The 14,283-nt window shown below is 39.6% G+C and overlaps 1 protein-coding gene across 1 annotated transcript in view; it reads left to right on the top strand.

The window, feature by feature from the left end:
- The first annotated feature begins 4,099 nt into the window (after positions 1 to 4,099).
- Positions 4,100 to 14,283, top strand: part of TXK (TXK tyrosine kinase) — a 14,297-nt gene continuing 4,113 nt past the window's right edge. Inside the window, exons 1-11 of the mRNA XM_010006080.1 lie at positions 4,100 to 4,173; positions 5,124 to 5,217; positions 6,029 to 6,234; positions 6,734 to 6,799; positions 7,517 to 7,571; positions 8,382 to 8,461; positions 9,762 to 9,889; positions 11,046 to 11,120; positions 12,085 to 12,256; positions 12,680 to 12,896; positions 13,869 to 13,933. Coding sequence (XP_010004382.1) covers positions 4,100 to 4,173; positions 5,124 to 5,217; positions 6,029 to 6,234; positions 6,734 to 6,799; positions 7,517 to 7,571; positions 8,382 to 8,461; positions 9,762 to 9,889; positions 11,046 to 11,120; positions 12,085 to 12,256; positions 12,680 to 12,896; positions 13,869 to 13,933 — 1,232 coding nt within the window. The remainder of the gene's footprint in view (positions 4,174 to 5,123; positions 5,218 to 6,028; positions 6,235 to 6,733; positions 6,800 to 7,516; positions 7,572 to 8,381; positions 8,462 to 9,761; positions 9,890 to 11,045; positions 11,121 to 12,084; positions 12,257 to 12,679; positions 12,897 to 13,868; positions 13,934 to 14,283) is intronic.

Below are 14,283 nucleotides of genomic sequence, written 5' to 3' on the forward strand. Positions count from 1 at the left end.
CAAATAATCTGTTTTCAATTTCTTGTTTGCATTTTAAAATATGGCATTTTCTTGCATTAAAATGCAGGGGTTAAAAAATTACCATTCTTTCTTAGTCTGTCTGGCGGCATCTGATTAGAAGCAAAGAGAAAGGAAGGAAGAGCCCAGGCTGCAGGAGGGTGTTTTTAGCTGTGAGAAGCTTCAGGCAGGAAACACAGGCTTCCTGTAGTGCTGCCATGAGCTGTGCTGGGGCACCTGGAGGCAGCCAGCCCTGTAAACATCTGCCTCTGCTGCTGGCAGAAGATACAAACCAATTTAATTAAATTATTCATTCAGTGTATCAAAGCTTTCACCATCTGCAATGTTGGCCAAATCTTTCTGAAAGAGCATAGCAGAGCAGCTTTGGGACCTTTCTGTAGTGAGTTATGAACTCAAAAAAATATGTTTTTAATCAAGGGGAGAAAATGTGCTGTGCAAGAAGCTTGTTAGTGACTAGAGAGGATGTAAAATGTGTAGATCAGTACATAGTTCTTTGCCTGAGATGCTAACATTCCAATGCATCAGGTCAAAATTCCTGACTTAGTTCAATTTAACAAAAGCAGGACTTTATGCCTGAAATTTAGGACACAGAACTAAGGGTCCTTCACTGTCTGTGTTCCTTGATAAGGTTTCTCAGTGGAGCTGACATTTCCAAACAGAAATTAACAGGTTTTACTGCTATAATTTAGGTTTTTATTAATTTCTGTTGAGTTAATTCCACAAGTGCTCTAGGAGTAGTGCATGGACAAAAAAAAATCAGAAGTGAAGAGGTTGCCAAGAACAGATGTGTAAAGATAGGTTTGGTTTTGAAGAGTTGGAAATACTCTTATTTAGAATGATAAAAATCTGCTTGATTGACAGGCCATTATTTCATACTTAAATAAGGAGAAGGAGGAGAAGCAAACTTCACAGAACTGTGTAGAGTTTGTGCTGCTCTTCAGGACCCAACAATTCAGTTCAACATGAACTTAACTGTCCCCTGGCCTTAGTCTAATCTGAGCCTTCACTTTTTACTTGCAGAATTTGGTCATATTATGGGATCTTTGATTGTTTAAACACTCTAGCCTTGGAAAAATGGCTCACCAAATGAAACCTGTGTCCCAGGACATACTGTAAGCTTTAACCTGTACCTTTTATGTGGTTCTATGGACAGGACAAGAGACTAAATACTTAGTATCATATATGCTTGGGATGTTTTAAAAACCATCACATACATTAATTTATTGCTAATTGCTTTTGACATAGAAAACGGGGAGGACGGGACATGGAGGTCTCAAACACAAAAAGCATCCAACAACAGAGCAAGTCTGACATTCACTGAAGGTAGAAAGGATTCCTGAGCTTATGCTATAAGTTTATTCAAATTGCTGGGGTGATAAAGCAAAGCAAAACAGGATTTCATGTCCATAATGTTGGTCTGAACCCCTCACTTTGGGCTAACAGCTAAGTCTTTAAATTCTTATAAGAGGATAATGCTTACATCACATTGAAACTCCACAGTGCTGCTTCTAAATATTTCTAGCAAGTGTTCTATAGAGAAAGCAAGTTGTCAAATGAGGAATAATATATTTAATTAGACTAGATGGTTTAATCAGAAGAAGTAGAAAAGCTTTCAAATATCATATTTGTTTTTGCACATCACTGAATACTTTATAACCATCGTTTAAAATTCATGGTACTGGCTGAAGTAAAAGAAACCCAAATATTTTTTTCATCCTTGGTGTTCATGGTTTATGAAACACTGAAGTGATTAGAAAAAGAAGTGGGAACCTAACACAGTCTGTGTCAGGGGACAAACACAGTTCCTTTCCAAGATATTTGGGAAGATTTGGTAAGTAGCATATAATTTAAAACAACCTTCTTTTGTAATGAAATTGCCATAACGTCCTCAGATGACATTGCCTGCAAGCCTACACTGTCATGTGCTATGCTTCCAAGGCACTAATTCATACAGCTTTAGAGACACTTATTTCTTACATCATGACACTACTTCACTCTTGAATTTATGGAATTTTGGGGGGAACCAAAAAGCAATGGAAATAAACTAGAAATACTTCCCATCCAGCTTTTAAAAAGTGATTTTCATTCCATGCTTGTTCTTACCTAGAACATTAATAATCTCAACCCTCTAGTTAAACAATGCTAGAGACCATATTCAGTCAACCTTCAGCCACTGTAATTTTAAACAGTTTAATGTACAATGGGAAATTATGCAGCACAGGAACTGTATTGCCCAGATCTTTTCAGACTGTTTTGTTTTGGTTGGTTGTTTTTGTTTTGTTTTGTTTTAAGAAATTGTCAGGGTCAGCTGGCTTGAGTGTTTGTAATCACTGCATTTTACATAGCTGTCAGTGGAAACTTTTATTAAAAAGTCGATAATGTCTTACGATTAATGTAGGCTCACCAGCTTCCTACACAGTAAGTTCTTCACAGGATGCAACGGTCTAAGAGAAGTTGCCCTGAGACTTTCAAGATAAGTACTCTAACTAAAACACTTATGAGATGGTATCTTCCTCTTCCAGCTAAGAACTAGTTTTGGTCTTCTCTTTCTGACATCTGATATTCTCCCTTCTTTTATTCATGCAAGTTTTGCTAAATTAGGTACCTTTATAGAGAAAATAATTGCATTTTATTTGTGCAGTAAGATTGCTTTATGTTTAGAGTGCTAGGATGCACACTGTCAGCACACTTGGCTGAAACATTCCTAACAGACATTGGCAAAAAGTCTTTCAGAACAACAGAGGGACATCCTATTTATTTCAGGCTGGATTGTCATTGGGATCAATGAGCCAAAAGAAAAACAAAGTGCAAGAGGCTGGTGGGACTGGTGGAAGACACACCTTGTGAAAGATAAAACTACAAAGTACTGAGACCTTGGATAATCTATTTCTAATAACTTTCTGAGGCCTCTTTTTGTACTATAACCTCTGTCACAAAGCAAAATCAGGACTTTTTAGGTCAGGACATAAAATTTACTTTCTGTCAGTGCAGCTGAATGTGACTGGAACATTGTCTCTCTGTGCCTGGCTCTCACGCTTCCTAAGAGAGCACACATCTCACTCGAGAGCCTGGGTTGGTGCTGCTGCTCTCCCACCTGCCCACCAGCTGCACCTGGTGCTGAGATGATTCAGGGGCCCGTCCCAGCAGAGAGTGGTTCCCCACTGGTCTAGCATCCTGTCTCACTCCTTTGGAGATGAGATGAGCATCAGTGCAGAAGGAAAGAGGACAGGGCCATAGCTATCACAGGTTGGTTTAAAGTACCACAGGAACACAAGTTGTGGAAAGTAGGTCTCAGCCTGAGTAGAAGTGGACCAGAGTGGATGTAATAATTTATTTACCTCATTCAAATAATCTTAGTGCCTTCCGACCTATTTAATGCCATATCCGCTCTGCTACCCATACAAGATTTACTAGATGGTAATTTACTAGATGTACATTTACTAAATGTACAATGTATGTGATGTATCCCATGTATTTTTCTTAGGATTATCAACCACTTGGAACAGCAGCGTAAAGCACATATTTGTTAGTATTTAAACCTGGACTAATACATACATTACAGTAATGACTGCAACGAGAGAATCAGTATTAATTCAAAGAATTGCACGTAGCCTGTCTCCTTTAATAAACCTCACAATAAGAAGAAGCTTATTGTGCAAGTGTGGTTTTGTGTTTGGCTTGAATGATCTAAAAATTATGTCATTGCTAAAGGGGACAGTTCACCTCCTGTTCCCTTTATTACACTGGTTAATGCTTGCATGGGGTGTTATGATCAGGCAGACTGGTATCAATCTGGTTGACAAGGTCTGTTTGGGTTTTTTTTTTTTCTGTCTGATTTAGTGAGCTGATTTAACGCATCACATGGCCTCATAATTGTAAAGACATTGTATGGGAGGAAGTGGGAGCAAATAGTTGGGGTGGCAAGAAAGGTCTGCTGTCTTTGGTGGATGCAAATTCAGTCTTAATGATTTGCTGGATATCTCACAGCAAGACAGAGCTAAAAATGGAGCTAAGCATATCTTGTAGCCCTTAATTCTGTAAGTTTTGTAACCAAAAAACAGGAACACTGCAAATATGGAAAATGTTCTTCTTCACAGATCACACCATCCAGTCCGTTTTCTGCTGCTGCTGCTGCTGCTGCACAGTGCAAAAAAGGTATGTGAAGTGCTTAAGCTTTTCAGAAATTAGGGTCATAGAATCATAGAATGGTTTGGGCTAGAAGGGACCTAGAAGATTGTCTAGTTCCAACCCCCCCACAAGGGCAGGGGCACCTCCCACTAAACCAGGTTGCACAAAGCCCTGTCCAACCTGGCCTTGAACACCTCCAGGGAGGGGGCATTCACAACCTCCCTGGGCAACCTGTTCCAGTGTTTCACCCCCCTAACAGTAAAGAATTTCTTCCTAATATCTACCCTAAATCTCCCCTCGTACAGTTTAAAACCATTACCCCTTGTCCTATCACTATGCACCCTAGTAAAAAGTCCCTCCCCAGCTTTCCTGCAGCCCCTTCAGGTACTGGAAGGCTGCTATGAGGTCTCCCTAGAGCCTTCTCTTCTCTAAGCTGAACAACCCCCACTCTCAGCCTCTCTTCATAGGAGAGGTGCTCCAGCCCTCAGATCATCTTTGTGGCCCTTTTCTGGACTTGCTCCAAGAGCTCTTTATCCTTCTTGTGTTGAGGGCTCCAGGGCACATTGCTGGCTCATACCAACACCCCCAGGTCTTTCTCCTCAAGGCTGTTCTTTGCCCGACCTGAATTTGTGCTTGGGGTTACCCCAACCCAGGTGCCAGACCTTGCACTTGGCCGTGTTGAACTTCATGAAGTTGGCATGGGCCCACCTCTCAAGTCCGTCAAGGTCCTTCTAGATGGCATCCCTTCCCTCCAGTATGACAACACCACCACACAGGATGTTGAAAATATCTACACAAAGAGGATTTTAAAAATTCCTCAATTTTCAGTAGAACTCTTACTTGTAAAGTAGTTTCAAGAAGCTCTCCCTTGCATATCCCTAATATGAAGGAAGGCATATATAGCCACAAATGGCTATTTTTATGTGACTTTTTATAGCTACATACTCACACAAATACTTAATGTTTTTCAAAATCAGAGCAATGAGGACAAAAATGAACCTGGATCCTGATTCTGACCTGTACTCAGCCTCACAATCAGATGTTTCCTATGCATCTACTTGGAAGTGCAGGGTAAGAAACATTTTGGTAAGTGAAAAGAGAATGGAGGTAATGTGCCGTACAGTGGTTCGGTGCCAGAACAAGCAGAGGGGTAACTAACTCTTGAACATGTAAGGTGCTTCATTGCATACAAATGCCAGAATAAAGGCATCTGAAGATTCATACAAATGTAAATACAGGGTTACAGGGAGGTTTCCCAAGTTTTCTGTAATGAATGAGGTGGTTCCTTCTCCCATCTCTGGGTTTGGGTGATGGAGGTAGGAAGGGTGGGTCTGACGTGTTGGATAGATGCAAGCTTGCCTTGCTCAGCCAGCATGTGAGACATCCACCACAGTTTTACTTGATCTAAGGTGAATAATCTGAGCTTTCAAAGCATAACCAAGAACAAAGCTAGAACCTCTCTTGATGTAAAAGAAAATGATTATGCTCCTGCTGATTTGCTGCAGTGCCATCTGTGCTAATACTCCAGAAACATGATGGAATTTCCAGACATCGTAACTCTACTGATTTCAATGCTGCTCTGCTTTTAAGCCAGCTGAGGAATTGTCCCAGCATTCATACCATGTAGAAGTCACCTTGCTTAGGTAGATGGCTTGTCTATTAGTCACTGCACTTTCAATTGTCGTTTTGGCTTCTACACCAAACTACTCAAATGTAAGTCTTGTTGTTTTACAGGTGATTAAGCTATAAGAGCTTTATTTACAAGAAGTAATGACCATGATGAGTTCAGTTTAGTTACTGAGATGGTGTAACAGCGGGGGAATTAAGCAAGTAGTAGTAATGAGAAGAGAATAATTGTGCAAGATACTTCTTTTTTCACTAGCGTAAGAGAGAGTTGCAGTTTAAGAACAAGCCATTACCTCCTCTACCTGCCAAGGCCTTGGAAGACTACACAAAAAAACCCAGAGTTATTGCACTCTATGACTTCTCTGCTAGAGGACCCTCGGATTTACCACTCAAAAAGTCAGAAGAATACATTATCCTTGAACAGGATGATCCTCACTGGTGGAAGGCAAGAGACCAACATGGGTAAGAGTGGACGTCTGTTCCAATCTCCCTATACAGAAAGAAAAATCTTACAACAGTGCCTGGGAAGGTGGGTATTTTGTTTAGTCTTATGTCAGGGGAGAGAAAATGGACCATTCCCCACAACATGCAGGCACACACCTTAGGCTTCATGTGAAAGCTTTGTGAAGGTCATAAATTAAGAGGGTGGCTTCTGATTCAGAAGAAATATATTTTTATTCTAAATTTTCTTTTTATTTGCCTTGAATATTTTTATTAACATGCTGCTCTCATCACTCTATAAATACTTACCCCAGTTTTCATTCAGTAGTTTTCATCTACAGTTGTGAGGCAGAAAGATGGTGCCCGGGATGAAAGGACTCAGACTTCAGTTCCCATGTTGGTATTCAGTATCTAGCAGCATGGCCAAAGGAACCTTTGTAATTCAACAAAAGGAAGATGTTTACCTTAATCCTATCAATATTTTATGCCATACTATAACATTATTCCCAATATGTTTCAGGAATGAAGGTCTAATTCCCAGCAACTATGTTACTGAGAACAAGAAAAGTAATTTAGAAACATATGAGTAAGTACCCTTGAAAAGAGTAACTGTGCTTTCTTTTCTAAAAATGGATTGCAGTAATACATTTTAAGGGCTAGATCCTTCCGCCTTCATTAGACATGAACAGGTGTTTATCAAAATCTCTCCTTTTTGTTACAAAACGTTACTTTTAGAATGAATTCACCATTTTGATTTGGAATGACTAACTCAGAGTATAACATGAGATTACAAACACTGAGCATTACAAACAAGAACATTCATTTGCATAAATCATAATGTCAGAATCCAGATGTTTCCTATTTCTGTAGACTCACTACATAATGTTTCTATATTATGATTACTTCCTGTTGTGAATATGTAATTAATTGACTAGAAGCTAATGAATTACTTCAATGTAATTTACTGGAGAAAAGAGTAAAATTCTGCAAAATTCTAGAGAAGAGAGGCTTGACGCAGCATCCAGGGCTGTAAATTTCGTCACAGTTTGTTGTAACTGTTTCCTGGGCTTTCTCTTTTTTTGAGCTCATATTTAATCACAGTGAATGGGTGAAAAAGTTGTCCTGTTTACTATGGTCTAACAAAGTAATTCCAAATTAAGAGATGCTTATATACAACAGTACTTCTGTTCAGGTTTTTGGACTGCAAATAGTTCAACTATTAAGCTTGATTACTTTCGTAAAACAGAGCAAACATTAATATTTACTTCCTGAAATTAAAGGGTGGGTTATCTCCTTGATGCAGGTGGTACTGCAAAAACATAAACAGAAGACAGGCAGAACTTCTCTTGCGCCAGAAGGTAACTCAGCTTATACAAAAAGCTAACAATATCTAAAAGATCCATCAGTAGAGGCACCAAGAGCGTTACCACAGTCAAATTCAAATCTGCTGGGTATGAAGTAAGAGAGAGTACTTTAAAATAAAAGGCTTTCTGGGGTAAGCATAGTGCAGGCAACTCAAACTGCACAGAGTTTCAAGTTGTGGCCCCAGCAAATTCTATACAGATTTTCCACACTAGATAAAATCAAATTACATGTGGTTTAATGTGCTTGTCTTTTGTATGAAATGTTGAATACTGAAGTCCATGTAGTACGTAAATTAGCAAGGTTAGCAAAGCTTAACAAAACCTCTGCATTTTACCTACATATTGAGGTAAAAGTCCATACTATGTTCTACCCCCTCTACCAGTTACCAAAGTGCCCAACTCAGTTAAACTCATTAGATCTCTGCTCAAGGACTAACACAGGGTTTGAACAAGATAGACTAGAGAAGAACATCTCAGATAGAACTGTTTTACAGTATTTTATTCTAATAAATGGTAAAATTTGATTTTCTAATAAATCAAAGCATTTTCACTACTTCACTCTGAAGACTAAAATTCACCTAAATTATTTAACTCAAAAAAATTGCCTGGCATTAAGTATTTTCCCTTACTTAATTTTGTTCTGCTATCTACCAGGCTATCAATTCCCATTCTCCACTGCTTTATCCCCCTCCCAAGTAGCTATAGGTATTCCATGGAATTTAGCAATCAGCTGGAAGTACTATCTGACAGGAGGATTACTCAAGATCAAAGGCAGAAAATAACTCTACCTGGATTTCTTTTCAGTCCAAAGAAGGCACATTTGTTGTCAGAGATTCAAGCCATCGGGGACTTCTTACGCTGTCCATGTATTCACGGGCTAAAGGGTGAGTTGCTCAGAATGGTTAGAGTTTGAATCAAAAGGGGATGGAAGAGCTTCCCCCAAACTCCTCAGGATAAGTGGGTAGCTTGGACATAAAGTGCACAGGAGCAGGGAACCACTGGGGTGCTGTTTGTGCAGGGTTAATTAGCCCCTGTGCAGGAAAGCTGACAGTGGGCAGTGGATCTGGGAATCAGGGTGCAAAAGTCCTGCCAAGGCAAGATTAACTGCAGTCACTGAAATCCCCAAATAATCTGCTTTTAAAACTGTGCACCTCACTCACATAATACGGGCAATATAACTATACATTTGCATCTTCTTTCCTCTCTTTGTACATGAAATGCCATGGCTGCCACAGTCTTCAGCTGCTGCACCCAACAGCTTTCCTTCTCTGGAGGCTCTGCTGTGCCCAGACTTCTCTTTATCTCCTAAAATAACCTTACCTCCTCACTGTGCAGTTTTACTTCTTCTGCCAGAGGACTGCCACAGGACTTGGTTTTCCCCCACATCAGTAGCAATCCCCTACAGTGCTGACTTAGCCCTTCTTGAGCTGCCTTATACCCTCCTTCCTCAGTGCTACATGCTCCTGCATCAGTCGTGTTTGCTTCCCTTCTCTTCCTCTTAGAGCAAGCCAGAGGTGACAGGAGCAAGGCAAAGGCATCTTTGCTTCCACCACCCTCTTCCTCAATTTCTCCCCTCCTCAGAAAGGTGGGATGAGCCCTCCATGCCACCGCTGTGCTGGGCACAGGCTCACATTACAGCAGGGCACCAACCTTCAGCAGCCACTTTCTTCCTGAAATGCAAACTTCCTTTCTTCATTTTGAGTCTCACACAAAGCAGGGGTAGACAGGCAGCAAAATGTACAGAAAGCAGGAAAGACAGGCAATGTGGAGAAATATAAAAAAGCAAATGTATCAAATAAAAGCTCCAATAAGTAGCCCTTGGAGAAGCAGAACAGCAAATTTAATCTCAAACTACATGTGAATATGTTTTTAACTTTTTTTGGGGAAACTCAGGTAATGAAGAGCATTTTCATTTCAAAAGCTTAGATTCAAACAAGTGCTGACTTAGGAGAAACATCTGTTAAAAGGTATTTCTTGTTCTTCAACAATACTTACTGGGGTAAATACTTATGCAGTAAAATAAAATACATTGTGCAGTATCTCCCAAAGTTGGGAGAGAGATCTATTCAAGTCTTTTTATCTTTCATGAAGCAGTATCATAGCTACAAACAACCATTTAAAATTGAGAATTGTACCCCAGGTTTTTATTTTTGCTGAGCATTTTAATTCTTTTGTTGATTTCAGAAGCCACAGTGGAGATATTCGACATTATCAAATAAAGAAAAACCACTTGGGACAATATTATGTAGCAGAAAAATATCTCTTTTCATCTGTTCCTGAACTCATTGAGTATCATCAACACAATGCTGCAGGTAATGCATGCTGGTAAGGTTTGACAACTGATGGTTTGAAGCTATTAGGGATTTCAAGACAGTGGCAATGACCCTTCCTCTAATACTTCCATTATAAAAAGAGACACAAGTTTTTCTGTTGCTAATGAATTAAAATATGCCATAATCCTTTCTGGCAAAGTCATAGCTGTAGAGTGGGTATAGCACGGGAGAAGTGAAATTACCAAACTCATCTACAGGTATTAACTGGATTTTACATAGCCAGACGTCTAATATATTTGCCTGTTCTGTATTCTCCTGGTTCGTGTTTGACTGGATGGCACTTGTATGAAATATGACCATAATTCTTTCCTCATCTCCAACAAGGACTTGCATGCATGGAATTTAGACAAGCAGGAGCTATGCTGTGTGTCAGCAGGCAGCATTCTACTGATTTTGGAAAAAAAAACCCACTCCACAAACAATCAAAGGCATATTTAGGGAGCACAAGGACTCTCTAGCACTGGTTTGTAGCTTAGCAGAGTTAGCCACCTCTAATTGTTGTCTGACAGCAGTCTTTTATAATTTTTAGCATTAAAAAATGCCCTTCCCCTTGGTTCTGCCCATAATTTTAACATAATATAAAAATTTTACTCTGAATGAGTGAAGATGGGAAAACATGCAGAGATTCCTTGCACTAGTGAGGGAGCAAAATAGGAGGCTTTTGCTGGAGGGAAGAGGATTGTGGGGAACACATAAAGCAGGGAAGGACCTGAAACTAGCAGTTGGGAGAATGCATGAACACAGATCCTTGGTGAGGTATATACTCACTGTTGGCTCATGAATTCAAAGAAAATTAATGTCAGACAAAAAAAGTATTTCTTGCAATGGCAAACAATCCTGAGGAATCATGCTGGAAGTACTCATTTTTTTAAGATCACTAACATCATGCAGTCAAGCATGAATATCACTTCTGGTTGTATGAAAGTATTGGTGTAGTCAGAGCCTTATTGAATAGTCTTCTTCCATTTCTTCTCACTGTAGAGTTTTATGCAAACAAGCTCTAAGCAAAAGTAACTTTGAGAAATAAGAAATGTACATCAGATTCCAAAGATCTCTGTTTGAGAAGAGGTACGATCTAGCTTACTTCTAAATGGAGCAATTGGTCAACAGAATATTATTGCTTTGTTCCCTACAGGTCTTATTACTCGTCTCCGACATCCAGTTGGATCAGCTGGATGTTCTTCACAGGCAACAGCAGGATTTAGTTACGGTAATTTTTTTACCTTCTTTTGGTGGAGATTTAGGTTCCTAGCTAGGCAAGAATTTTAAATTGCATCCACCCAGCTAATAACTAAGTTATATCTGTGGAATTTCCCCATAATAAGATATGCATGAATAACCACGTATTCACCAGAAACAGACACTCATTTCCTCGTAAGGTGCCAGTACCAAACAAGACATATGACTTGAGTCCTTCTCTTCAGCAACTGTTTTCTTTCTGTCACAACCATCAGAGCATTTCAGAGCTATCTGGACTTTCCCACACAGGCCTAAGACTCAAAAATACACTTAATAGCTTTTCAAAGGCTATTTGATTTATTGAAATGCTCAGGAAATTGAAATGAATATTATTTATGGGGCAGCTCTTCCTTTTCAGTTCTTCAAGTTTTAGAAATAAGAATAAAATCTTACACAGCATTAGAAAACAAGCTATAAATGCAAGTTTTGTGTATATAGATCAAGAAGTTCATATAATCTGGCTGATGGTAGGAGCCTCCAAATTTGTGTATCTCTCCTGTGAATATTCTCATTAATCTCAAGGGTTAATATTTCTGAATGGCAGAACTATTGTGGTTATTACAACAGAGGCAGCCAGTAACTATTTCTGTAGCAATACTATCCATCCAGAAGTGGTTCAGAGTTCAACATCACATATGATAGTGCCAAAAATGTTCCCATATGTACTCAAAGCTAAACACCTGTGTTCTCTTCAAGCATCAGACATTCCTACACTAAGCAATTTCAACACTAAGCACATTCTACAAGCTGTAAATAACATTCACATACAAACATATGTGAGCATGTGGAATATTTAAAACTCATGCTATAGCTATATGATGAGCAGTTGTGATGTTTTACTGCATGCATTAACTGCAAATACCAAGGCATGTTTCCTGGAGCACAACTCAGGGACGCTGACCTGACTGTTGTAACATACTGGATTGCTTTTACAGAGGAGTGGGAATTAAACCCATCTGAACTGATGTTTGTGAAAGAACTTGGGCGAGGGCAGTTTGGAGTCGTTCATTTGGGTAAATGGCAAAGAACCACCAAGGTTGCCATCAAAACAATCAGTGAAGGTGCAATGTCTGAAGATGATTTCATCGAGGAGGCCAAAGTAATGATGTAAGTACAAAAGCTATAATATCTGACAGTTGACATTGAGATGACAAAGAGATAAATATAACCAATTTTGTAAATTAAGGAAGTGTGCAGTCTGGGTCTTGGCACAGCCCAGAAGAAAAGAACCCTTGCAGGGTCAAGTTCTCTACCTGAAAGCCAGGCATAACCAAACCTTTCCTTTTCACATCATCCAAATCAAGCTTTGCATTTATATAACTGATGAACATTTATGAATTCAAGGTGTGCACTTTGTGGAGGAAATTGTAGGCAAAAATGCATTAGATTGTGGGACAGCTCTGATCCTAGTTGAACTGAATGCTGTTTATCAAGTACTGAAAGTATTTTTTTAAAACCATCATGAGAATCAAAGGTCTAGTTACCTGCCAGGGGCAACCGCTAGCCTGTCTAAAATGTGATTTTAAACAGGAAACTCTCCCACCCGAAGCTGGTCCAGCTTTATGGTGTGTGCACACATCACAAGCCTCTCTATGTTGTGACTGAATTCATGGAAAACGGCTGCCTGCTCAATTACCTTCGGCAAAGGCAAGGGAAACTCAGCAGAGACATGCTGCTGAGCATGTGCCAGGATGTGTGTGAAGGGATGGAATACCTGGAAAGAAACAGCTTTATTCACCGTGATTTAGTAAGTACAATAGTTTTTTGAAGTTACTGGGAGATATTGGCAGTATAGAACATGCCACTGCTGTTTACAGACATTAGTGTGTCCAGTAAGACTTCAGCCCTGCAGGATCTAAGAAACCAGTAATATTTTCTTGCCTGTAAACCAAAACTTTTCAGCTGTTCTTTTGTCTGTGGACAGCTGGAAAAACTGCTTGATAATTGAGAGAAGTCAGAGGAAATTGGGATATTAGCATGGAGCAGGCTGGTGTTAGGACATCTCAATACAAGAATATCATACAGTGGTCCCAACACAGCTAAAATCACAGCAATAAAAAACGTCAGCAACAGTGAGGATGATGATTATGATCATAATTATTATTATTACTATTATTATTAAATAAGCTTTTTCTATCTAATTCTTTTCTGCTCCTTACTGCCTTTCCTTGTTGCTGGGATATCTGGGTGGCTTTTCTGCCCTGCCTCTCATACACAGGGAACCACAGGGGAGAAGCTTGTTTTGTTAATCTGCTTTTTGTTCAATGCTCACATCTGGATGCGGAGAGGAAGTGTTCCTGCTCTCCTCCCTAGTTGCCTGAAGAAATGTGAAATCTTGAAAATTTCCAAGGAGTTCCTGATTTCTGTAATGAAAAAGTCACAAAACATTTTTTAAAATTCACATTGAGTGTCCTAATGCTAGTGTTTGGGAAAATACTACACTCTGCAGCGTAAAGTTTCTTTCATCATGCAGGAATATGTAAAGATGCAACAGGCACTACAAGCATTTAAGCCAATAGATGCCATAGATATGTAATTAGGTGGCAGTGAAATATGGTCCCTGACCCAGAGCCAGAAATTCACTTACATTTTTGAGCACGACACTGATCTCCTTTTAGAATATTAACAGTATACAAGGTGAAACAAAATAATCAGCAATTGCTTATTTCTTGATATGCTTTAGCACAAATTTCAGATCCATTCCTCTCCTTTTCCCCAGGCTGCAAGAAACTGTTTAGTCAATGCTCAGCACATTGTTAAAGTGTCCGACTTCGGCATGTCGAGGTATGAGGCCAATGACGCAGGTTTAGTGAGTACCTACTCTCAGTCAGCTGCACCATGACCTTGAGCTAACCTCATTGCTTCCTTCACTGATTTGGGGGAATCCCACTGTTATAAATTTTTGCATTCTGATGGAAATTATAACGTTGTTTAACTAGTGTACCATGAACTCAATGTCATGTCCTACTCTCGATACTGATGAGTGTAAGACAGGTTAACAAAGTGCCTAGTGAACTTCAGAAGTAGTTCATGCACAGAGAAACACCAGGTGCACACAGGGCTGCCAGAAGCTTGATGAAACAAGTTCCATGACTTTTCAGAGCAGCAGGGAGAACAGAAAGTCCCTAGGGAAA

The sequence above is a fragment of the Chaetura pelagica genome, unplaced genomic scaffold, assembly GCF_000747805.2.
Source record: "Chaetura pelagica isolate M959 unplaced genomic scaffold, ChaPel_1.0 scaffold189, whole genome shotgun sequence".
Classification (NCBI taxonomy): domain Eukaryota; kingdom Metazoa; phylum Chordata; class Aves; order Apodiformes; family Apodidae; genus Chaetura; species Chaetura pelagica.